At 35.0% G+C, this 25,191-nt stretch overlaps 2 protein-coding genes across 2 annotated transcripts; one reads left to right on the top strand and one right to left on the bottom strand.

Annotated features, from left to right (window-relative positions):
* Nucleotides 1-779: 779 nt before the first annotated feature.
* Nucleotides 780-22,904, bottom strand: LOC119066780 (deacetoxycephalosporin C synthase-like). Its single transcript, XM_037169439.1, has 4 exons — nucleotides 22,755-22,904; nucleotides 21,728-22,684; nucleotides 14,196-14,198; nucleotides 780-792 (listed from the first exon to the last, which is right to left on the bottom strand). The coding sequence occupies exon 2, from the start codon at nucleotides 22,673-22,675 to the stop codon at nucleotides 21,731-21,733; it is 945 nt and encodes a 314-aa protein (XP_037025334.1). The 5' UTR covers nucleotides 22,676-22,684; nucleotides 22,755-22,904; the 3' UTR covers nucleotides 780-792; nucleotides 14,196-14,198; nucleotides 21,728-21,730.
* LOC119066753 (scavenger receptor class B member 1) lies at nucleotides 16,760-24,671 on the top strand. The gene is made up of 7 exons (XM_037169384.1): nucleotides 16,760-17,218; nucleotides 20,401-20,492; nucleotides 20,713-20,934; nucleotides 21,019-21,186; nucleotides 21,250-21,369; nucleotides 23,748-24,339; nucleotides 24,398-24,671. Exons 1-7 carry the CDS (start codon nucleotides 17,002-17,004, stop codon nucleotides 24,640-24,642), a joined length of 1,656 nt encoding a protein of 551 aa, XP_037025279.1. The 5' UTR covers nucleotides 16,760-17,001; the 3' UTR covers nucleotides 24,643-24,671.
* The last annotated feature ends 520 nt before the right edge of the window (nucleotides 24,672-25,191 follow it).

The raw sequence follows: 25,191 nt of genomic DNA, 5'->3' as shown, positions 1-25,191 counted from the left end.
TACCCTGCTAGGTGCTTTGGTGTGACAGTTCCCTGTTCACTGTACAGTGTACAGACAGTAAAAACAAGGTTGACAAAAGTAAAGGGACTCATAACGTCAAAAGCAAAGTTGACGTTTTTTCGTGTTAGTGGTGTGATACAATTTTTCAATGAATTTTGGGTCATAATTCACTCTAGGTAGTCTACCTTTATGGTGTATTGTTGTTAAGTGAATTTGGTAGACTAACTATGAAAGTAAAACGTGTTTCGGCATCAGGTTGAAATAGTAACTCTAGGTCATGTGGGTCCCACAAAATGAGCCAATATTTGTGTTTAATTATGTCTTGATGGTTTGCACTGTAATATAAGGCTCGGAACAGGTCGACCGCTGCCGACCTGAACCTGAAAATGACTCGACCTGAAGTTTCAGGTCAGGTTCAGGTTGCTCCAAAAGGAATGACCTGACCTGACCTGACCTGGTTTTCGAAAAACCTGAAATGACCCGAACAACCTGAATGACCTGATCTCTGACTGAGTGCAGTCTTGCTTCACAATTTTGAATTTGACGGGATAAGTTTGAGTAAATTTGAATAATTTGTTTTGCATCGCTGAAATTTTCGGATTAAGTTGAAATGGGAATTTATTTCAAGAAAAAAAAAGAAATTTGATTTTGTCAACAAGTGACAGAATTTGTTTATGAAGTATGAGTTAAGTCAAATAGAAAATATCAATTAGCGGAATCTTGATACCCTGATTTCACCGACATTGTGTTTTCTTGTAATGACGAACGGGTCGGGGTAACATAGAAATCTCGCTCCACAGAAATGGGTTCAGATCGAATTGTGAGGAAATCTCTCGTCATCAAGCTTAACACAGGAAAATATTTTTGGTTTGCCGTTTTGATCCACCTAAACTTTAATTGAATGAGCCAACTCAAAAATATATTAGCAGTTCTCATAACATTGCATTGACGTGAAAACGTTGAAAATAGCTATAACGGCGACAAATGTAATTGTGAGGTCTAATAAACCCTCAACGCTACCGTATGTTCAAAATATTGTATAATAATAAGCTCAAACAATAAGGGCAGGAAAGAGACAAAGTCTGTAGTTGCGACTGTGTAATAAAAACGCACTCTTGTCTGAAGTATGATCAATTTTTTTGAGGCTATAACGAGGGCTATAATTTAAACACATTATCTACGGATAATAGCGACCTAGTCGAAAATTTTGCTTTATTTTTGAAAGTGGTTCCTGGTGGTTCCGGGTGGTTCCCGTGTTGAAATCGAAAAGTTATGTATGGAAAGTGTCCCTAAATTTTGATAATGAACAAGTCGTCCATACATCATTTTGTCAAAAAACTTGAAATTTAGCCATTATAAATTTGGGTCGAAAATAAATAAATTATTGACAAACAAAAGGATATGTTTTAAACTGACTCACTTTTCCTTGATAATTTTATCAAATTTGCCGTGTTCTGCGCACCGTTCCATTATTTATACCGTAACTCATTTATAAATTACGAACCAAAAGATTTTCAAATAAATTTTGGTCATTTTGACTTTTCCGCTATTACCCGTAGAGTCTATGTTGTTTGTATTGAGGCTATTTAATCAGATCGATTCAGGTCGGTCAGGTCAGGTTCAGGTTTTTACCTGATCAACAATTCAGGTTTTCAGGTCAATCAGGTCAGATCAAAATTGAATAAACAGGTTTCAGGTCAACTCAGGTTCAGGTGACCTGCTTCAGGTTTCAGGTTGACCTGACCTGATTCCGAGCCTTACTGTAATATGTATCTCAAATGGCTTTATATTTTTAAAAATCACTTCGCAATGCCAAACTCTGTCAAATTATAGCAAACCACTCAATAAGGTTTGCTTGCTGGAGCCTGGACCAGCTGGAAGAGGGGCGTATTCAACAAAAATCATTTTTAAATTAATTTAATGTTCAATGTGTCTAATTGAATCATTTTAAAAACACGTAGTATAGCGTGTGTATCATTTAAATTTCGTTTAGATTCTCATGAAAATTCATAATAATAATTTTCATTTCCATCAAATTAACATAAAACAATCCAATTCCAATGATATGGAAAAAAATATTAAAATTTCGGAATATAAGCCTTGGAAAATAAATTCGCATACAATTTTACATTTCACCACACCATCAACATTCCGAAGCATAATAATTATGATGATTATTATTAATGTTTATGTTAGGTTGTTCTATGTTTATGTTGAGCGAGAATTTGCTTGTGAATAATTATATTTGTGGGAATGGTGATGTGCTCGGGTGGCTTACTCTTGTTTTATAATGTGTTTTGAGTGTGTAGAATATAGCAGCGAAATTACCGAAATGGGGAAAGGCAAAATTTTCGTCTTTCCATAAGAACATTTTGTATATGTGCAATTTACAAGTTTGTTTGTAGAAATTAGCAGCTAGGGAAAAGCATCTCTTTGTTCAAACATAACGATAATTTGCATACATGAGTTTTATGTTGGTGTGTGATTATGTATGTTGCATAGAAAACGTCGTGTAAAAGGATATTTAAAGCTATCGGCTTTACAGTTTACAGTCACTTGGATAGATATAATAAAATGTTAATTTTAATGAGCGATACTATTCGTATACCTCCTCGCTTGTACAATACATCGAATGAAGTTATTTTGGACTTGGTGGGTAGAATTATCTATTAAACTAAAGCAAACTGAGGTTGTACCGCAGCAAACTTGCCGATGGTTTTACCACATTTCGATACGTAAAGGCATCAATGTTTATTTAAGTTTGGATGCAAACACTGTCGATGTGATTTTATTGGTTTAATATATAGACATTTACCAACACAAACAGCATTCTGACTGTGTAAATTCACGGAAACTACCTTGCGGCTATTATGTTTGATCTCAGGTGTTTCAATGATTAAATTCAATATACTTTTCTGGTTGAACGATGGATCTGCAATGGCAACAGACAACAGGTTCCTTTCTGCAATATTATAAGGTGTTTTAATTGAAAGTCATTGGTTATCGACAACAGCGACAAAAATGAGGTATGACCTCTGGATAATTTTATAACAAGAAAAGGAATTTAAACAAATGAAGATAATTGATAATTATGTTAGACGCGTGTTGTCTAAAAATAAACGAAATCGAATGCCCAAAACACAAAAAAAAATTGACTCAAAATCGCTGCTGAAATTTTTTATATTTTTTTTTAACGATCCAACTGCACTCATTTAAATGAAAATATTTTTGTCGTGAAGCCACATGTAGCTTTCAAATGACACGAATCTCGTTCGTCTCTAAAAAATGTATAAGAAAAATTCCTCCAGAGATGTACTTGAGTTAAAACCGAGGGGTGACTCACTTCTAGATTAAATGGATTAAATGGTATGAAATGGATTTAATGGATTAAATCGAATAAAAATTGGATTAAAAATAGGAAAAAAGTTCATTTTACCAAATACTGTAAAAGTCTTAAAAAATGTTGATTTTGATCGAACCGCGTACTACAACTCATACTACAATGTTAAAAAGCGAAAAAATCCACTTTTAGGAGTTTTTGGTGTAAAGTGGATTAAATGGATTAAATGGATTAAATGGATTAAATAAATTTAATACCATTATTAACAAAAAAAAAAATTCCTATACCTCACGAGTACTTAAACGAGCTGGGGATCGTGCAAATCTATTTTTCGCAATTACTTTACAAATTTTTCAGGTGGGTAGCCTAATTATTTCGGTAAAACTAAAAAAAATTTTTTGGATTAAATCGATTAAATGGAAGTGCGTCACCCCTCGGTTAAGACAATCTTTTGCATTCGATTTCGACTTTTTTTTATTTCTGACTACCTTTGTCCAAAAATTGTGACTGTAACGTATAGAGTGTTTAAGTGAGAGAGATGTCGAAACGACAACATATTGTTCCATCTCGGGGTCTGCTGTCAGATTCTTTGTATTATCGATGACAGCAGACCCAGAGTTGATTTTCCATCTCGCTCTGCTTAAACACCGTGCTTAATTAAAAGGAGAACCACGAATTCTACATAAAACTTATATACATTAGGGGTGTACGATGGATAAAGGATCGAGACTTAAGACTGGTAGTCCACAAAACATTATTATCATGACTAGATGTCAAAAATCGATTTTCAAAATTAACAAAATTTCATTTTTGCGCTTGAAGACTGAAATTCGACGGATTTTGATACGTCAACAACCTACGACTAGTACCGAAAAATTCATCTTTTCATCACTCGTAACAAAATATACTATTACAACTTCCGACGAGTAATACAAGCTAAACTTTCGAGTTTATGCAATTCAGTGATGATATTTTTGACTTATTGACGTATTTTATCGTACTAGTGCTGGAAAGTATTTGCAAGTGGTTGTATCGCACTAGTGAGACAAAAGCCACGTGTTCCTCACGTCACACTATACGATAATCTTCCACCTATTTCGATCTCTACCAAAATGTTTCTTTGAGAATTTTTTAGCTGGAAAATGTAGCAATTTTTAAAATCGGTTTTGACGTATTGGGATGATAGCAACACTTTATGGACTACGCCAGTCACTATCCTTAATAGGGATGGAAGGCGTTCAAAATTATCGATAATATCAATCGAAAGAAATTATCGATAATCGATTAATCATATCGTTATCGATAATTTAATAATTATCGATAATTATCAAAATATCGAAATTCGATTATCAAAATATCGATATTTTGATATTTATCTGAAAATTCATGATAATATACCGATATATCGGAATATATCGATAAATATCGGATTTTCGGACCGAAATATCGATATATCGAATTATCGATATCTTGATAATTATCAAAATATCAATAATTATCGATTATCGATATTTTTTTTGATAATTTTCGATAAAAAAAGTCGATAATTATCGATTATCGATAATCGATAATTATCGATAATCATTTTCATTATCGCCCTTGCCTAATCCTTAATCCGTCACACACCCCTAATATACATATTACCAACTCCTATCCGAGATAATACAATGAGTGAACTACTCGGCTGTGGTACTACTGACAGTGCAGTGAAGCTGAAAAATATGCACCTGGCCAGTCTTAACGTTTCAATGTTAGCCTAGTGAAGTGGAAATTTTTCATGTAATTCAAAGAAAATGGTTTTGATATGCGGAGAAGTCTGAAGGTTTTTTTTTCAAAAATAATAATTTGATATTACAGTGAACGACATCTCAAATGTCTCACTGTCAAATTTTTCTGAGAATTTTATTGTGTCATTGCAAATTCACAATGACATTCTCTGAAAAAAATGACAGTGAGACATTTGAGATGTCGCTCACTGTAGTACGTTAACGAAATGAGATTGTTAGCAAATTAGATGTAATACTCTCATCAGTTGAATGCTAAGACTGCAACGAACAGTTGGCTCGTGTGCAATTTCAAAAAATATGAAAATTTTCGCTAAAATTGATACGTAAGTAAAACTCAAACATACTTAGTAAGGCGAATTCTTAAAACATTGCCTTGCCTTAATACTATTTTGTGCTCAACGAAGCAAAATTTTGCAATTTGTTTTTCTCATCGTCACATGTCTGAAACAGTGGAACAGCCGAGGCTGTATGTGTATGAGGAAAAATGTACGTTTAAGCACATAGAAAGCAAAAGTTTCGTTTTCCACATCATAAAACGGAACATTGTTAAAATGTAACAGGCATCCAGACATTGCATTGTTTTTCACGCCGTTTAAATGAATATTATTTTTCGTTTACTTAAGAGTGAATGCCTTGAGGGACACAAATAGAAACATTACACTTGGTGCAAAGAAATCGTTTCGGATTAATTTATGAAAATTATTCGACAATTGAGAAAATATGTGTGAAAAATCCAGATGGTTCCGTTTCGAAGGAATTCCTGAAACATTGTATTGGAACCAGTCTGCAACATTTGCAGTTGTACTTAAAAATTTGTTCAAATTGTGTTACGCGAATCTTCTTTTCCCTGAATAAAATAATTAAACCCAGTAAATTCTACCACAGCCCTTTAATTAGAGAGTTTAAATGAAGTAGATAGTAAACCAAAACGGTTGACTTTAATGCCACACCAATTCTCCCACACCGTTTAAATTAATGTTTTCAAAAGTTCTCGTTCGTGCATTCAACAATAAAGAACTGCACAGCACAAAGCTAATCAAAAACAACACGTACACCAAATTGTGACAATTAAACATAGCCATGTTCAATATTTGCATAAAATACAGCGCACAATTTTCGGCTGAATGAATCTAAATTACAGGCTAACAATCGACACTTTGGTTAAAACTAATTGGTAAAGAGATGAAGAGGATGAATGGATTTTGCTGTTGTGATATTTGGATGGGGCGTTGCATTTCCAGTAGCATGGGATAAAAGTAACATTTTATTGCGATGTCGAAACTTGTACAAAAAGCCAAGTGTGGCGGAAAATTCGCAGTGTCCTATTCGAATTGTGGAAACGGGAGGGAAAAAAAATTCCGACCACATATTACACTAATCGCAATGCAGATTTGGCTTTGTGTTTGAAAGTTAATTGTTAAATTATTTACATTTACATCCGATTCGGCTTTGTTGCGGACGAATTAAAATGCACACTTTTTGTACTATTTATATCATTTACAAATTACAAGAATGCAATGATTACGACCATCAGTTTATTGTTCTGTGGAAGACTTACTTTGATCTACGATCTGAATTCAGCAATTAAACGCATTTTTTGTCTCCCCTATATGTACTTGAACTGTTACATAAAACTCGTGTGTGTTGTATTCAAATATTCGAGGTTTACATTTCTTTTACGTAACCAGTCCATTCAATTACCAATATTACGATTCAAACAGCTGTAATAAACACTAACCACAATCTCTACGGTAAACAAATGCCTCGTCAAAAATGAAATATAAATAATTTTGTTAATTTACCGAATATCCCCAAATTTCATCGACCTTTAGGCTTGATTTCCACTTACCAAAAAAGTACTCCGTGTTAGAAACAAAATTGATTTTTTTGCAATTTTTGTTTTGTTTACTTGACAGCTCGCTCTCTAACAGCTTTCTCACGGAGTACTTTTTGTTGAGTGGAAAACATACTATAGTTTGCATATTACTTCACCTTTTCAGTTACAATTTTTAGTGAGAAACGACGGTCAATTGCTTTCATTTCACAATTTCATGCTATATTCGTGTAAAGCATATTAGACTTCCGTTTTAACGAAAGGGAAATTGGACAATTTTCACATGACGAAGCGTGATCTCAATAGACCGTTTGCACTCGTAGGAAATTATTTTTATCGCATACGCGGTGTGATTCCCCGAAAAAATTATTCAACTAGGATATAAACAAACATTATACTTCTGTAAATTGTCAAAGTGTCATTCGCATATCTTGTTGTCTCGTTTTCGCTTATGCGATAAAAAAGAATATGCACGTATGACAAGCCGTCTCGGCAAGCCTCGACCGCTTTGTCATACGTGCATAATATTTATTAATCGTCTGAGAATGATATTCGAAGCAAAAAATTGTTCTCCACTATATCTCGAAAATGCACCGTCGATTCGAAATTTTTCAGACTTCTACTATTCCATTGAACAATCAATCAACGAGCTCGAAAATGTTTTACTTTATCAGTACTTGCATCTGAAGCCTACCTTCCTAACTACCAACTTTATACCAATCGATTTACTTACAAGTGGAATGGGAATGCTCCCTTGAACGATTTGTACTGTGCATAAAAAAAGTGTGATGATTTGTTTGCATTGAATTAAGTTTTTCGAAATTTAGGTGGTTATTTTGTTATCCGTAAATGACGTAAAATGTTTTCTTTGTCTCATGTGATTGGAAAATGGAAAATCACCTTTCAAACCCGAAAGGGGAAAATGGAAATAATTCAAAGTCGAATATCGTCTGAACGAGACAACATTTTTCGAAACTTCTCTTTTACCGTGAAAGTCTAAATTGAGGATCAACATTTCGTGGAATTACAATTGTTAAAAGTTTCCTATGTGCAGAATGAGCACCAGCTGAATATCACCAGCTGGATGTACTAACACACACTTATTGTATGATAAACAATCAAAACACATTCTTAACAATGTGTTTACTTCATTCATACGTGTTATGTGCGCGCATAGATGACTTTAACGTAGAAATGAACTGTGTGTAGGTTGTCTTTGAATTGTTTACAACACAATGTGTTTTTGTTTGTACGCCAGATGGTGATATTCAGCTGGTGCTCATTCTGCACATAGGAAACTTTTAGCAATTGTACTTTTTTCAGTGAAAGAAAATGGCTTCGGATTTTCCAAAACCTTTTCAAGAATGGTGGGTTAAAATCATGTTGATAATACTCTTAAACTGTAAGAGTGGTATGTCAAAATGGAATGAGTACTAGGCAAATGCCAGTGGCAAATGACATCTTAAAATGGGTTCGAAGGTTTTATATTTGCTATGGAATTTTGAGGTTTTAAATGAGAAGGTTATGCCGATCACTACAGCCGTTATCTCAAAAGATCTGGTGAACTGTGCTTGTTCGAGATTTCCGATTTCGATTTTTTTAAATTGAGTAACAACTTGCGACAAATCACAGAAGCTAAATTTTCGAGTCTTCAGCCTCCAACCACTACCAAAAAACTTCTGTGAGATTTTTGTTAGCTGTATTAGTCCTATTCTACCCTTTGGAGTCCAGTGATACAATAAAAAATAAAATTTAACTCTGATTGCAAGGGTTACCTTTCGTTCAACTAGACTTTCTTGTTTGTAAGAAATTGAATGTAAATGAAAAGTTGCGCCAAAGGAAACACTAATTAAGTCCTCTTTCCGCCAGCTATCACAAACTTATGAAGCTTTTTATTTAATGCAAAACGGGAACTTGTATTGAGTTTTGAAACACATCTGGAAATTAAATGTCAAGTGGCTTGTAGAATTTTTATAACCTTTGTTTATTTTTGATGTATAGGCCTGTAACGCGACCTGAAATTGCATAAGCTTTAAAAATGCATCAAGCATCAAACCATGCTCATTTCTATACTGTTTCGCTCTCCAGTTCCACTTTCAATGAAAAACACGCCCTTCACTATGAAAAGTTCTCACTACTCGGTTCGCTGTACATTCGAATTTTCTTATTTATTCCTTTTTTGATATAAATAAAATAAAAGAAAGGCAAAGCAAAGAAAGCGGACAAAGAATTTGAAGGAAAAAAAACTGTCGATCAACATTTCTGGTTTATTTTCTACACCGTCGTATTTGTACAGTTCGACAGAAAAAATCTTTTAATTTAAGCTCAAGGAAAAAACTTTATTCATTACGAGAAATATAGAACGAAAGTTTTTTTTTCTTTTTTTTTAAACACGGAACATTTTTATTTTCATCAACTTCAAAGAAACTTCGGTTCCTACATTCGTTTTAATTGCATCTGTACAAATACTAGCGGAACTTTCACGAGGCCTCTTAAGCTACATAATTACGTAACTTTTTTTTTCCCTGGTAGATACCCCGATGTGCTGATTTTTATAAGTGTGTATATTCAGCGAAGCGAAATAAATGAACTTTGATATGCGGAAAAGTCTAGTATGTTAATGAAACATCTACTTTGCTGCATCAATGATAATAACTTGTGAAAATAAAATTATATTTTGTATTCAAGCAGCTCTCCATCTGAATTGAGTCTTGCTTTAATTAAAGCCTTAATTTTCTCCGGTACAAAATACAAACGCTCCATATTAGTTTGTTATGGTGATATTACAGAGCACCAAAGTATGTATGATCGTCATCACGGCATAGTAAGGTAAACCAGGCAAGAGCGCTTGTTTTGTCTAGGGACCTGTTATATCTAGTGGAGTTTGTGTTTTACGAACCAATTTTTTCAATTTATGACAGTGTTCATTTGAGTTCATTTTCATACATTGTATAGACTGTTATGATCAGAGCGAGAAAACCGAAGACTAGTTATTATAACTTGCCTTGGGGTACTTGTCAAAGTATTTGCTTCTCTTTCAACATGGTACGTTGAAAGCGAGAGGACAGAAGACCAGTTTATTTTAACTTGCCTTGGGGTACTTGTCAAAATATCTTCCTCTCTGTCATCATACCAGTCTATTAGGTCCCTTATTTGACGTTTCAAAAATGAACCGCTCCTGCCTGGTTTATTTTACTCTGCCGTGTCGTAATGCAAAGAAAACCGTGCATGACGTTGATATTAAACTTCATTTTTATATCTCCACTTCGAATTTTCCGGTAGCAGGACTTAAATTCACTGATCTATAATATTTGCCAATAAATTTGAAAAATAAGAAAACGGAAGCAGACTATGAAATTGTTTATGGGATGTGTTCAATGGCATTTGCATATAGAAGAATGCCAGAGTAGTGTGAAGTATAATGAACCGATACTGTGCTTATCATAACGTTAAGTTTAATAAGCTTGAACGTTGATGTCTAGCGAACATTCTGTCCCACACATTGTTTATATATTAGTAAATATTAATGCGCTGCACCAGTAATTGACTATCATTGCACAACGTTGGAGAAGAGCTTTACTTCAGTTCAGATAAAATGAGTTGTGCAATTACGTTCAGTTCGTTGATAGACACAATGTGCAGATAGTACATGCTAATGTAAGCAGATAAATCAAATTTTCATGCTAGCGATGCGAAAATTCCTATTTTGTCCACTAGCGTTGTGGAGCGTTGTGAAAATGGAGTTTTGTTGTCATTCTGAGAGGCGCCATTTTAGGTGAGAAAATAATCAATTTCTTCACTAAACTGGCGGGTTCAGCTAAATTGGGTGAGAAAATGATTATTTTCTCACCTAAAATGGCTGAATGCCAAAACACTCTGTTTTATTTTCGTGAAACTGTCTTTCAAACTGAACTGTTTGCGATATCGGAACTGTGTGACAAAGAACTAATCGATCAAGTGTCCAACCAAGAGGTTTACATATGTACGGACAGTCAATCCGCCATTGAAGCAATTAGTGCCCCAGTGGTTAGTTCAAAAGCAGTCTACGAATGCAAAAACCTTCTCAATCAACTGGGAAACTCCAACAAAGTCACAGTACTTTGGGTCCCAGGGCACGAAGGGGTGGCTGGTAATGAAATGGCAGACGAACTTGCTGGAAAAGGAGCAGATATGAATTTCGTCGGTCCAGAACCGGTTTTTGGCATATCAAAAAGATTGAGGAAGGATATAGTGAAAAAGTGGCTGGCAAAAGAACACAAGAAAGTCTGGAATGAATACGTGGGAGCCAAACACACCAAATTGTTCTGTAAATATCCGTGCCTTGAAGTTAGCCAAAGTCTGTTAAGCCTTCGGAAATCTGACATAAAGAGAGTGGTTGAAGCAGTGACAGACCACTGCGATCTCAATAAGCATCTCTTTAATATCGGTTATACTGATAATCCCAGATGTTTGTGTGGTTTGGACGATGAAACAGGATCGCACGTGATCGGTAATTGCCGGAGATATAGGGCTATTAGGAATACTTTCTTTGGTAAACCGTCTCTCAAAGGTGAAGAATTGTTCCTCAGCAATTTCAACATGAGCTATCTGGCCACTTTCCTTAAGAGAACCCAGAGGTTTGCGTGCTGAAAGGTATGCGACAGGATACGATACGATGCTGTATGGCAAATGACGACGTGTAATGGTTGAAGACGACCCATGATCTTTTGGACTTTAACCCTATGCGATTCTACCATGGCTGTGATTTGGATTATGATTTTGACTTTGACTTGAATTTCATACAATTTATATCTAACTTTAACTCTAATTAATTTAATTGTTTTCAAACTGTGACTCTATTTCTACAGGAATGCTAACTTTAAATACCTATTTTGTTGTCAAACTATGTAAAATTTAACTTTTCTTTTGTTTTCAATAAACGAAGGAAAGGAAGCTTGGAACAAAGGATCGTAGATCCAGGTTCCTGTTCGACCGATGGTTGGACCCTCCAAAACTCCTATCTATCTATCTATCAGTTCAGATAAAATGAGTTGTGCAATTACGTTCAGTTCGTTGATAGACACAATGTACAGATAGTACATGCTAATGTAAGCAGATAAATCAATTTTCATGCTAGCGATGCGAAAATTCCTATTTTGTCCACTAGCGTTGTGGAGCGTTGTGAAAATGGAGTTTTGTTGTCATTCTGAGAGGCGCCATTTTAGGTGAGAAAATAATCAATTTCTTCACTAAACTGGCGGGTTCAGCTAAATTGGGTGAGAAAATGATTATTTTCTCACCTAAAATGGCTGAATGCCAAAACACTCTGTTTTATTTTCGTGAAAATGGACGAAAATGCGGATTTTGCTAAACACTAAGTTGAAAATGTTGTGTTCACATCGGTGAAATTTCCTATTTTCTCCACTTAGTTAACAAATAACTATTGCTCTTTAGAGTCGTGAAAATGTTCGAGATAAAAGATGTCAGTCAAGCGGAAAAATTAAAAAGAAAAACCATTGGAAATAGATCGAGCTCTTCTTCAATCATCGTTTTTTCGGTATATTTTCCGAGTCACAACATGCATATATTATGTTATACCTGCTGCTGCTGCACTACACCAATTTTTCTTAAAAGATTTAATTTACGTTTCACAAAAAAATCCTCGATTCCGGTCAGGTATACACAACAACTCATAAAAAGTCTAAAGTTATGGGGTCATATTCGGTTCCCAAAAAACAATATGTTCTCTGTGAACATAAATATGTGATGGCCAAAATGTATTAGCAGCGAAAGTAGAATCTACTATGTCAATCTGTCGATAGGTCGAGTAAGTTCATCGAATTGAAATGTGTTAGGGATAAGTGAAAGAACTGAATCATGATTAGAGTTCCTTGATTCACCTGCGACAGACTCATCAAACTGCCTAGTCTTATATCGCAGCATCCCTCTTATGGCTATGTATCTAGTATCGATCATATATGAAGCTAATTGTACACATGGAGCTCTATCTGCCACCCTTCGTACAAGTCTAAAAATCATACCGGCTGGCTGCATTAGGTAGGTACATTTTATATGACATTTTTTTTCGCGTGTGTGTGTAGAGAAACCTTTCCTCGTATAGCAATTGATTTCGAATGTTTTGTTCTGGAAAGGAAAGTAGTAAAACAGAATTTTATATTGATTGGATGTTGTGTTTCGGTGAAGGTATACACAGTCGAGTTACGTCTGTTTCCAGTGGAAAAAGTTCGGTTTAAAAATAAAGTAACAAACATTGTGCTTTGTTTATTTATTCATTAATGAACGTATACGTTATTGTGGACGGTACTGGCAACATTTCTATTTTTTTAGTATTTTTTAGGTAGACTCATATACAAGGTAGGAATATGTTTTCCAAATGATTTGCAAATACCACATCCTTCGTTTACAATTTAGAAAATGAATTTGCCTAAAATGCAAATGTCTTTTTTTACATGTTTTCTAAACGTAAGTAGGAAAAAAAAAACTTTAGCATAATAGACGTTGGTAGACGGAGTTTATTTTTAGAATGGAGAATACAATTCCTCTTTCATGTTGTCCGTGGAATTTGAAATTAGAAGTAAATGCTATAGGAGGATGGATGTGGTATGAAATATTGAATAGTTCGTAGTATTGAGAACTTTGTGAACGAAATTTGAGGCTATTCTTATCAATATGACCTATAGCATATTTGCCAGAAAAAAGTGCATTCAGCAACAACTAAAGGACATGCTTTCAATTAAACCACTAACACTTAGAGATGTACAGGCCTTGGTTATTTAAAAGACCGACAGAATATCATTCTCGGCTGTGCCTCGATCGGTAAATTGCACACTAGAAGTACCATTTACATCTTTTTACCCATTGTCAAGTAAGGTATTTAATTCAAAAACTTGAGGTAAAGTTTTGGCTCCGTGTAGTAAGGTTAACATTACCTCTCGTTTTTGAATGAAATATAATACAGCTATTCGGGCAAGCTCTCGCGGACGTACACCTCTCATTATATACTTCATGTAGCTGTAACATACTATTATTAAGCTAACGGTGTGTATTACCAACGAATTTCAAGCAAAAGTGCTATTAATGACAGCTGCCAAATAGAGTACTACTTTGTATGAAAAAAGTTTCCGAATTTCTTTACAGTGCCAAAATGTGTTCGATACACTGTCCAGTTTCAGTACCCTATTTAAAGTACCACTCATGCTTGAAGTGCGTTGGTATTACTCATCTAAAGCCTAACAAAGTACTTTTCACTCGATGTCATAAATAACTATTTTTCGGACTGCCGAAGATCTTTTCTTTTATATATTCGAATCCCACATTGGCCCGACTTTATTTTTTAACTTCTGCGAAAATCTAGTCCGACCATATGAAACTCCGTTCGGTCTGAGCTCGGATTAAATGTCGAACGACCCGCATAGCTCTAGTAACACTGTTTTCATTAAAAATTACCTATCTTAACTGTTGACTTGACGGTATTTCACTAAGAGGTAGCAAGTGTCATAGCACATGATGAAATAAGAAATTTTCTTACAACATTACAATTATCCGTTGTTGCTAATCTACTTATGTTGAATATGGTCTCCTAATTAAAACGACGAACTGAATCGCCGCAGACATATAAGTGAGGCCCAGGGTGGTATTTAGTTACTAATCTTTAAGAATACAATTAAAATAACATGTTAATTCAAACTTGTCCAACACATCTTTCTAAGATACAACATTTACCAGACGTTACTGTTGTATTAACGTTCACATTTAAAAGTTCTTGTAATTTTCCACAATTAGTTCGGTCCTGCTCAGTGCATTATTTATAAGTTCACACTACACATGCACATACTATGCTATAGATAAGATAAGGTTCATTGATATATTTCTATTGAATCAGTTGTAAAGAAAGTTTTCATTTACATACAACCATTTCTTTTACAAGACACCGTAGCAATATGGATAGTACAAAATGATTCCACTAAAAAGTGAGTTTTGTAAGAATGAAAAGACATTGCACTTAATTGTTCGGTGCTGGGCTATATGGTAGACGATTTATCCAATAGATATGCTTTCAGACAATTTTTGTGAATGGAAATTGATAACGGAACTGAAATCTAAAGTACTTGCTTTTAGTTATAGTCAACATATAAGTGAAGTGGTTGTTTTTATCTTACACTCTTATTGACGATAATACGAACAATATTTTGGGTTTAAATGCATCTTATGTGTAAAATAATGTCAAGAGATTACGTGTGTGCATAGGACCTGTAATAGTAGCTCCAAAACGGGAAGCAAAAACCGTATATTTCTGTTCTGCAACTAAAATGCCATTCTCAATTTTATAACCGAATTGGGGTTGCACTGCTCATTTAAACTGTTTACTGATTAGAGAAGTCACATATTCGAAACTAGAACGTAGAACGGAATGACATGGACAGTGAATTATGGCTGAAGAAGTGTGTTTACTTATCTTTGAAATATATTTAAATTGTTAACTAGTAGCACTTCAATTATGGTTGTTACATGCAACATTAATGCACTGAATGAGATGATGGTGTAAAGTAAACAATTCAATTTGATTTATTTGAAAAATGGAAAAAAGGTAGGGCTGAAAGTAAAAAACAGTGAAAGACGCGGTTGTCGAAAGATTGAACGGTATGTAACGGTATTGACGGTATCGAAATGAGTAACTAAGTGGCCCCAGCTTCATAACTTAATTAGATTCGTTAGATCAAATCTTGTACTTCATTTTTTTTAAACATGAATTTAACTATATAAAGGACCATATGACACAGAGCTTGTCAATATTTTTGTCGTCGTTATCGATAACAGATGAAAAGCCGTGACAGGTTAATGTTTCACGTTTATTTTAAACGTCAGTGCTCAGAAGGTTCGACACGGCAAGCAATCGGCAAATTTAAAAATAGCTCTTATTTACTGCAAGTTGAAAATATCCATTGTTTTCAGCAATAATCTAATTTCAATGCTCCAATCTATGTAACACATGATGGTATATAGCCAAGATATAAGTATTTGGGCACGCAATTGACAGAAACGTACTACGATCATGTGAAGAAAGAATCGTGTGTTAGTTCACAAGTAGTAGATAAAATCTGGTTGCTAACACGTTAGTAAGTGAAGTTTTGTGTACACGATGTGTCAAACATATATAGCGCAAAACCCCCTGATTTACTCACCAGTTAGCAGAATAGCTATTTCCAGTGCACCTGGGTGCAAATAGCATCTACCTAAAACAAAATTTCCTTTGGCAGGAAGACAAGGCTCTTTAGTCAGGTCAAGTGAGGAACCTGTAGATGAGATAACTGAGAAATGAGTTGACATTTGGGACAAATGCTGGTGCTGATTCAGCTGATTTCTAATTAGACCCAGAATTTAGTAGAGACGACAACGTCATAATGCGTATACTCACTCATACTCGAATACTTGTTATGATCCATCATTCTGTTTTGCAACAACACTTTGCAAATAAATTACGAACTTCGCCAACGAAAACCTACACACATGGAATCAAATATGTGTTAATACGGAAAAGTTTTCACAAAAAGTGATCCTCATTACGCATTTCGATGTATTATAAAATCGAAAATCTCTAGTGGGATGAACGGTGCAAGTGTCTTTATGTTTTCGTTACATTCGTCACGAATATTATTCTTCTTCGACATCATCTTATCATCTACCACAATAACAGTAAATTGTTAAAGAAAAAAGTGGATTTGTTTATTATAATACACACAACATTACATATTGAATTGATAAGAAAAATGATACGTCCGAGCAGTTACAGGCCGATTCAGTACAGAATTTTAGTTAACACAGAAACATTCGTCTTGCTTGTAGCAGTCGGTTGGTTGTAGTATGAACGTTACTATTATGGAAAGTTAGCCATTTGCTTTGACCAACAGAAACCATTACAAAATACTCGTGTGCTACATTGATAAAATTGGTGCAAAAAATTATTTTCCTCATTGTTTTGGTGCTTGAACGTTAAGAGTTCTTTTTTTTTTTTGTTTGCAAGTGATATTTTGTACAATAGAATGGAAGATTCAAAATTAACCAAATCAAATAATCCAAAGACCAACTACAACCTCGCTGTAGTCACTCACTGTCCGAGTCAGCAAACTGCAACAATAGTTATGGTTGAGAAACCTAGTGTATTTAGCGGAATATTCAAAAATTTCCCCATCTCTAACAAAGATAAACAAGATAAACAGGCCCAAAAAACGTTAGACGATAGGACAAAATTCCTTATAGGTAAGTCGCTTTTGTTTCTACTGTTGTCTGTGTTTAAAAAAAAAAAAGTGGCCTGACTAGCGCCGAAAATTCTATATTTATATTCTTCAACAGATAAAAAAGTCTGAGTGAAAAAACGCTATCAAAAAGAAAAGAAAAAATTGACGGGGGTTATTTGCGATGACCTCCTAAATCGAAAGTGTTAGTAACAAGTCTTGTAACAAGTCAATAAATTTTTGTTTTAAATTCAATTGAATATAAAATGTGAAAGATGAAGACAAAGATAGTGCACGCTCAGCCATTTGAATGGGAGCGAAATAATGAGATGTAAAGTTTGAGTGTCAAACAGACAAGTGCTTCATTTTGAAATGACTATTCGGATGATTTCATCTTCGAAATGGATTTTCGATTACATGTGACTCGTATTACAAACGGAAAAAGAGTTATCGACCACACTTGACCCATTGATCTCGTAAAATAGAATTAACTGGTTTTTTGCGTTGCTAATTGTCTTGATCGTAGACAACAATTTTGCAAGTTTTGCCAGAGAGTTTGCACCATTTGGGATATTTCCTATTAACGTCTATAGATGTGAAGAAACAAATGCACTGCAAGTTAACTAAACTTTGTCTGTGTTTAAGTGATCTTAAGGGAAGGGTCTCCGACTTGACTGAATCCTGAGACTATATCTACCTTGACAGAAAATTTCGAACATCACTGCGTGAATCATGGGAAATCACATCACATGAATTAGGGTAAATGGATCAGCTGTGATCCTCATTTATTTCAGGTACGAGCGCTTTGTTTTACCAAGCTTAATCGATGTTCCACGTAATTGACATTTCAGGGGATTCGCAACTGACGTTTTTAGCTTAAGTAATATCTTGTAGTGTGTGCTTGCCGTTCTAAATTGTGGGCAATTTTTGGCGGACTACTTTGAATACTTTTTTCTTCTCAAAATTTATAACAACCACGAGTATTACATCACATTATTGAAAACCATATCGTTTTGAGTGTGTTGGTGACAGTTGTATATTACACATAGAGGAGTAGGTCATTTCCACGTGCGAAATAGAGCCTTGGAACAAACCCATACCAGTATAGGTAAAATTAGTTTTTGGGTAAAACCTTAACTTTTTCCATTTTCCCCAGCGACGATCATCTGTACGTCAGTTTTTGTTACAAATTTTCTTAGAAAATTATATTATCAATCATTCATTTTACACACTGTGGTGAAGCTGAAAGGGCATGAGGTCTTGATAACATTAATTATTGCGCTAGTCGTATTATCTTTGTAATTAATTTTAAAAAATCATTAAAATATTATTCGTATTACAGTTTGTAATTATTTTACGTATATTAACTACGAGAAGCAAATTGGTCTGGGGTCTGTCATTGATTAACGTTTCATTTGATACTTAAATAACATAAAAGCGTTTCAAAGAATTTTTTGTGGTGGTCTATCGTTATCAATCACACATGTATAACGAATCAATTATCATTATTGTTTATGTTCAGAAAGTTTATCAAGGATATTGCTCTGACGGAACTGATCACTACGTTGCTACTACTATCTTAATATTTAAAAAAATGTGTAAAATGTTATAAGTACGTGGAAAGGACAAACACGTGAGGAAATGATTCAACACCGATTAGCTGTGACAGTTGTGATCAAAAATCAGTCTATTACATTATGGAATTTCCATCTGTCAAAGTGACATTTTAAACGTCAAATGAAAATAAATCTAAGAAATTCTCACAATTTTCTTTAATTCTAGTTCATTAATAGAATTGAGGAAAAATAAATGATTCTGTGACCACTTCGCATGCTCATTTTCGTTTGACGTTTAAAACGTCACTTTAACTGATGGAATAATTTGATTTTTGATTATGACCGTCACACAGATCGTATATACCTATAAAAATTAAAATCCATAATCGAGCAATATGAGAATAAATTTTTGCGATTAAGAGCGCTCACCCCTTATCAAATTTCTAGCCTACATTTGTGCGCAAAAATATTCGTTTTTTGTGTTACGTCCTCAGGGCACCGACACTAGCGAAAACTGTTCACCCCTTGGCAAAGTAGTCTACATTTGTGCGCAAAAATATTCGTTCTCTGAACCAAATTCTTTTTTTTTTAAAGTAAAACCATTAAAGCATGCATGTGTTACTTTTAAAGGAAAAATTGGTTTGTGCTTTAATGGTTTTACTTTTTCAAAAAAAAAGATTTTGGTTCAGAGAAGTCATCAAAAAACGAATATTCCTGCGCACAAATTTAGGCTAGAAATTTGCCAAAAGGTAAACAGTTTTCGCTAGTGTCGGTGTCCTGAGGACGTAACACAAAAAAAAGTAATGGTTGTGATTGGAAACAATGGATGGGACCTATCCAACGCACCATCTGTGTAAATTGATACTTTTGCTTCAGTGTCAGTTTTTTTATTGTTTCAGTACTTGTCTAGTTGTCAATTACGAAACAACGTTCCCACATCGGCTATGTGCTATGTCTAACTCGCTGCACAATGTACTATAGACTATAGTCTGTTTACTTGCCCATGAAAATTGTTCACTAATAGTAATTGCATTATCTTGCTGGGGTGATATGCCAAGAGTTATGAATCAACTTAAAAGAAAAGCTAATTTTCTAAGTTAATTCTTAACTATTGACATATCCCCCAGCAATACAACACAATTACAATTATGTTATCATATGTCAGCAACTACGGTTAGGTATCTGTTATTGACAGCTACGAAAAAATTGACGATGAGTTTTGGGTAATCTAGTCTTATGTAGCTAAATGTTTGCTTATAGCCCTGAAGATGGTCAGTGTGACCGAATGCATGGAATAAACAAATTATATCCGAAAAACCGTTTCATTGGATCCAAACAAGCAAAACAACATCTAGAAGTTAAACTATTGAAGTAAAAGACTTTGTTTCAAACATTTAGATCAGTAAATTAAATGAAAGACGTAACCTTACCACATCAAACGTTTCGAACACATTTTTTTCTGATTCAATCAAAATTGCTGTAATGTTCCGCTTTGACTAAGTACTTAAGATTAAGCATAGAACCTCACTATAAAACATTATTTTTAGCTTGTCGAAGCATGTTCACATATCGATATTTTAAAGGCGAATGCCACTGCATCACACACAATATTTATCTAGGACTAACAATTGAAAATTTGTTTACTTTTCAGTGTTCTTCGTAATTCTTATACTATTTTTATGCAGTGTAACTGGATTTTTTGTAATGTGGTTCACCGATATGTACAACAATTCTATCATATCTGTAAGTAACAAAAAATAAATTGCTTCGACTTGCATGTCTAACGAATCAACGGCTAAATCCATAGCACTGACAGTGCTATGCTAAAATTGATTTTTCAATGGCCCATAGAATTATGTTAATTCGCTTATTGTTCCGTTACTGTTATTTACACTCTTTTGGTGCTATTGACGTCCACAATCACGACGATCTCTATTTCATAATAGCTAAACTTTATTTCCAGGATCTAGTTCTAACAAAAAATTCAGAAGCCTTTAAATGGTGGACAAATCCACCATTAAATCCTGAATTACGAATACATCTATTTAACTACACAAATGCGGACCGATACATGAGGGGTCTGGATAAAAAACTGAAAGTTGAAGATCTCGGTCCGTACACTTACATAGAAACATTTGGAAAGGTCAACGTAACATTTAACGGCAACTACACGATTTCATACAGAGTGAGTTAGGGTCAATGGAGTTAATTTATGATTTGAACATTTTTGTTTCGCCTATGACATTTGACCATTTGAAATCAATTTAAGGAAAATCGGACGTACACATTCTCGCCGGAAAAGTCGAAAGGGCGTCAATACGACAAAATCACGTTACCTAACATTGCATTCCTAACAGCGTCAGCATATCTTCGAAACGAAGGTCGAATGAAGCAGATGGGTGCGAATTTGCTCATCACTGGACCGAGAGCATTTAAGGTGAACTCGATTCGATCGTAAATTTGAAATAATAATTTTAATGAAAAATCAAATTGAATACAGACACTTACTGCCCATGAGTTTATTTGGGGATACAAAGAACCAATTTTGGAGCTTAAAAACTCGTTTAAAGTCGGAGATAGCAATATACCGAACGACGATACATTTGGAATGTTAAGGACGGTATGTTTACCATTAATTTAATTTGAAAACTATGAGGATTCCTTCGCTGATGCACCAAACTTACTTATTAATCAAACATCAAAAAATGAAATGGAAAACTCGTGTAGAACATGTAGAACGTGTAGAATATTTCATTAGAAAACACACGACAATATTCGGTTTTTTTTTGCATTTTTGAACGACTATTTTTCACCTGTTATCGACAATGACGACGTAAATTAGTTAAGATCTGGTATACGTCGACTTATTCAGCAAAATACACGTTAAAACAAACGAAGTAAAAGATTTTATTTCAATCGGTCGACAATGTTTTGATCAAATCAAGTACTAGATTCGGAAACTATTACATAATTTTGATACATTAGACTGTTTCTCCTTCACTTGTCTTCAAATTGCGATAATTTCCTCCAATCCAGTCTTGAAATGTGATTGTTACGCTATCCGCATCAATGTTCAGTCCACAAGCTTTTGCTTCTTTAACTGTCAATTCGAATTCACGTCCCGGACGAAGAAAGAATACATTCGATGTACGATTACTTCCTACTCTCTGCTCACGACTAGGAGCAACAACCCGATGTATCGGTGCCTTTACCTGGCCCCCAGTAAGATATGATGCTACTGCACCACACATCACAATAAATGCATTCGGAAGTGGGGGTAATTCAACGAAAACTCCATCAATGTTACACTGCAAACTAACGAATCCATTGGGGCATTTCGTTTGGTTGATGAGTGTTACAATTGAAATGTCATAATGTGGAGCCATTCGCAATGGTTCATTCTCTGCACACCGATTTTCTGGAACCTCAGGAAAACTTCGAAAACGAAGAACTGGGTCACAGTTAAGCAAAAAGTCCGTTGCACGCACGGAATTGCATTGCAACACTTCTGTAGCAGTGATTTTTGCTAATTTATCCAAGTTTTTGAAATGTTTCGTCCATATCTGCTCAAAAGCAGTAGACGGAAAAACGTTGTTGGACACACCCATTGAGTAACACATTGAATAATCTGTGTAGCTTCCAGTAGCAGTTATCTTGGCCGTACTTTCTGACTCCAGTCCTGAAAACCCTCTGCGAGTAGCGGGATTTTTGTTTGAAAGCTCTACCCTGTCCTGGTCCGAGGCGTTGCTAAAGAAATCAATGGTAGTCGTTTCAAAGTTTTGATACTCACATTCTTGGATACCATGATCCGTTAAGTAAAATACACCTTTTTCGGACAAGCATCGTTGAAAGTCTTCTTTGCGTGTACCATTTTGTAGATCCGCCAAACTGAAGATGGGTATGGTTGAATCAAGCAACTTACTCATGGCTCGTCTCTGATAATTTCGGAAACATTCGTTTACATTAACTTAAAATGCATTCATAGGTATAAATGAACGAACACACCTTCTATATATCGGTGAATAACAAGTTGCTGAAAGATATATTGTCCTTCCAGAGTTGCTTTTCAGTTCCTTACTAAAATATTTAGTGGCAGAAATGAGACTAGTTCGTAACTCTATCCGTTTGGAACTAAACTAAATTGTAAAAATTATACCATCACGTTGCAATTATCGTTTTAAAGAAAAATCCCCGCGCTTCGTCAACATATGATTGTGATTGTGTGATTGTTATGGTAACATTTATTTTTTGTTGGATAAATACGACAAATAAATGCGAATCGGCTCGTGAACAACGCTCTTACTGAGGGGATTTTTTTTGGAGGTTTTATCATAGTCGGTTTATCGTCATTGGTCATCAATGTGAGTGAGATTGAGTTTGTCAATTTTGACCTTTTGACGGATTTAGCGAAACCGGTTTCTAATGTTTCTCATGCGAGATCTGAATTACCCTGTTACAGACGGCAAACATATGACCAATATTATTGTAGGGTCTATTACTTCCATCGATCAAAGTCTGTTGACTCCAAATCTTGTACTTCAATTTTTTAACATGTATTTTACGATATAAAGGACCATATTGCTCTATCCAGAGCTTGTCATTATTTTTGTCGTCGCTATTGACAACAGATGAATAGCCGTATGTGACAGAGTAGTTTTGCCGAACCGACTGTTCCATGGAAGAAAAATTAGAAATTATTCATCAGAGCATTTGCAATTGAGACTCTGATAAATGGTTGAATGTTCTGTTGTGAAAATTTTTCAATGTAAAAGCAGCATTCACAATCAGTTGTTACGCCGCTCATATTGAATTTCGCAATAGCAGAGCGATAATTATATGTCGCTTAAAAATAGCATAAGTAACTGCGATAGTTACACCAAGAAATTTTAACATTTAAATGAATTGAAATGCGCAATTTGTAATTGTTTTTGCATTTGATAATCACTCTCAATTTTCGACACACAAAACCTGCGATTCATGCTTGTTGTTTATTTTCAGCGAAATGGAACCAGTGAGGATGTAATGACAATTTTTACCGGTGAAGATGACCTTCGCAAACTATCCCTCATCGACAGATTTAACGGCCAACCAAAAATGAATTATTGGTCGACCGATGAATGCAATCAGCTCGACGGAACGGATGGCTCACAATTTCCTCCACATTTAATGGATAAGGAGCAGCCGTTACAAGTGTTTATCAAAGCATTCTGTCGAAAATTTCCGCTGGTTTACGAGAAAGAAGTGAACATTCTGAATGGCATACCTGCGTGGCGATATAAAGCACCACAGAACGTTCTCGCTCATCCAGATAATAACTCAGCGAACGCATGCTACTGTGATGTAACGACGAATAACTGTCCACCGAGCGGCATATTCAATGCCAGTCTATGTTTCGGCGCCCCAATATTCTCATCGTTTCCACACTTTTACACGGGCGATCCGAAACTATACGAAAATATTGAAGGACTAGAACCTGATGAGAAAAAACATTTAACCTATGCAGACATTCATCCAAGACTGGCCTTTCCGATTAGCGGTGCGTCTAGATTCCAAATGAACATACAAGTACAAAAGGCGTACTGGCTAGCAGGTAAAACGGAAAATGAATTTTAAGCGTAAATTATTCGAAAATGTTTTCATTGACGCAGGAATGGCGGAACTGAAAGAAGGACAATATTTACCGATATTATGGATGGAAGTTACGTCCGGCAAGTTGTCAGAAGAACTAAGGACTATGATTTATCATTCAACATTTACGGCAAATGCAATTCAATTGTCTCTTCGATACGGGTCTCTTTTAATTAGTGCTACTACCATGGCAATGCTAGTCGCAGTTTGCTATTACAACGATAAAAATGTACAATTTTTACAAAAAACTCAGACCACTACATAGTAGCTAGCAATAAAATGTTGTTTTATGAACTGGGCTTGTGGTTCTTGTCTTACCAGTTAAATGGAATTTATTTCTTCGCCATTTCATTTTCTCCATACCTCAAAAGTCATGTTTTACTGACGTTTTGAATAAACGCTCCAACTCTCTTACTTCCTGCGATAATTTTTGAAAAACCTCCACTTTCCCTCCCTAGTAAGGTTTATAATGATCACCTTCCTACTATACAAGCATCGAGTTTTTTGAAAGTGGTCTTACCTTCTAGGGCCCAACAACTTACTAGACACAATATAGTATTTTTGGACGAAGATAGGAAAGGTCGATTTTTTCAGCACCAGTCCTAAGTTTTCGAAGGAAATTTGGGACGAGTTCTGAAGATAGGAAAGGTCGATTTTTTCAGCACCAGTCCTAAGTTTTCGAAGGAAACTTGGGACGAGTTCTGAAAAAATCAATTCCCTGTCTAGCTTCAAACAACGTTTTGTGCATAGAACAACTGATATAGACAAACAACCAAATAAATCAATAAATCACTTCGACGAACAATCAAAATTG

Source organism: Bradysia coprophila, chromosome IV (assembly GCF_014529535.1).
Source record: "Bradysia coprophila strain Holo2 chromosome IV, BU_Bcop_v1, whole genome shotgun sequence".
Taxonomy (NCBI): Eukaryota; Metazoa; Arthropoda; class Insecta; order Diptera; family Sciaridae; genus Bradysia; species Bradysia coprophila.
The sequence above is the reverse complement of the archived record's forward strand: the minus strand, read 5'-3'. Positions and strand labels throughout refer to the sequence as shown.

Bases quoted from the DNA above. Each gene is read 5' to 3' on its own strand.
- LOC119066753 (XM_037169384.1), top strand. From the start codon at position 17,002: ATGGAAGATTCAAAATTAACCAAATCAAATAATCCAAAGACCAACTAC. The intron at 20,493-20,712 runs GTAAGTAACAAA...CTTTATTTCCAG, and splicing joins ACAACAATTCTATCATATCT to GATCTAGTTCTAACAAAAAA. The intron at 20,935-21,018 runs GTGAGTTAGGGT...AATCAATTTAAG, and splicing joins ACTACACGATTTCATACAGA to GAAAATCGGACGTACACATT.
- LOC119066780 (XM_037169439.1), bottom strand. From the start codon at position 22,675: ATGAGTAAGTTGCTTGATTCAACCATACCCATCTTCAGTTTGGCGGAT.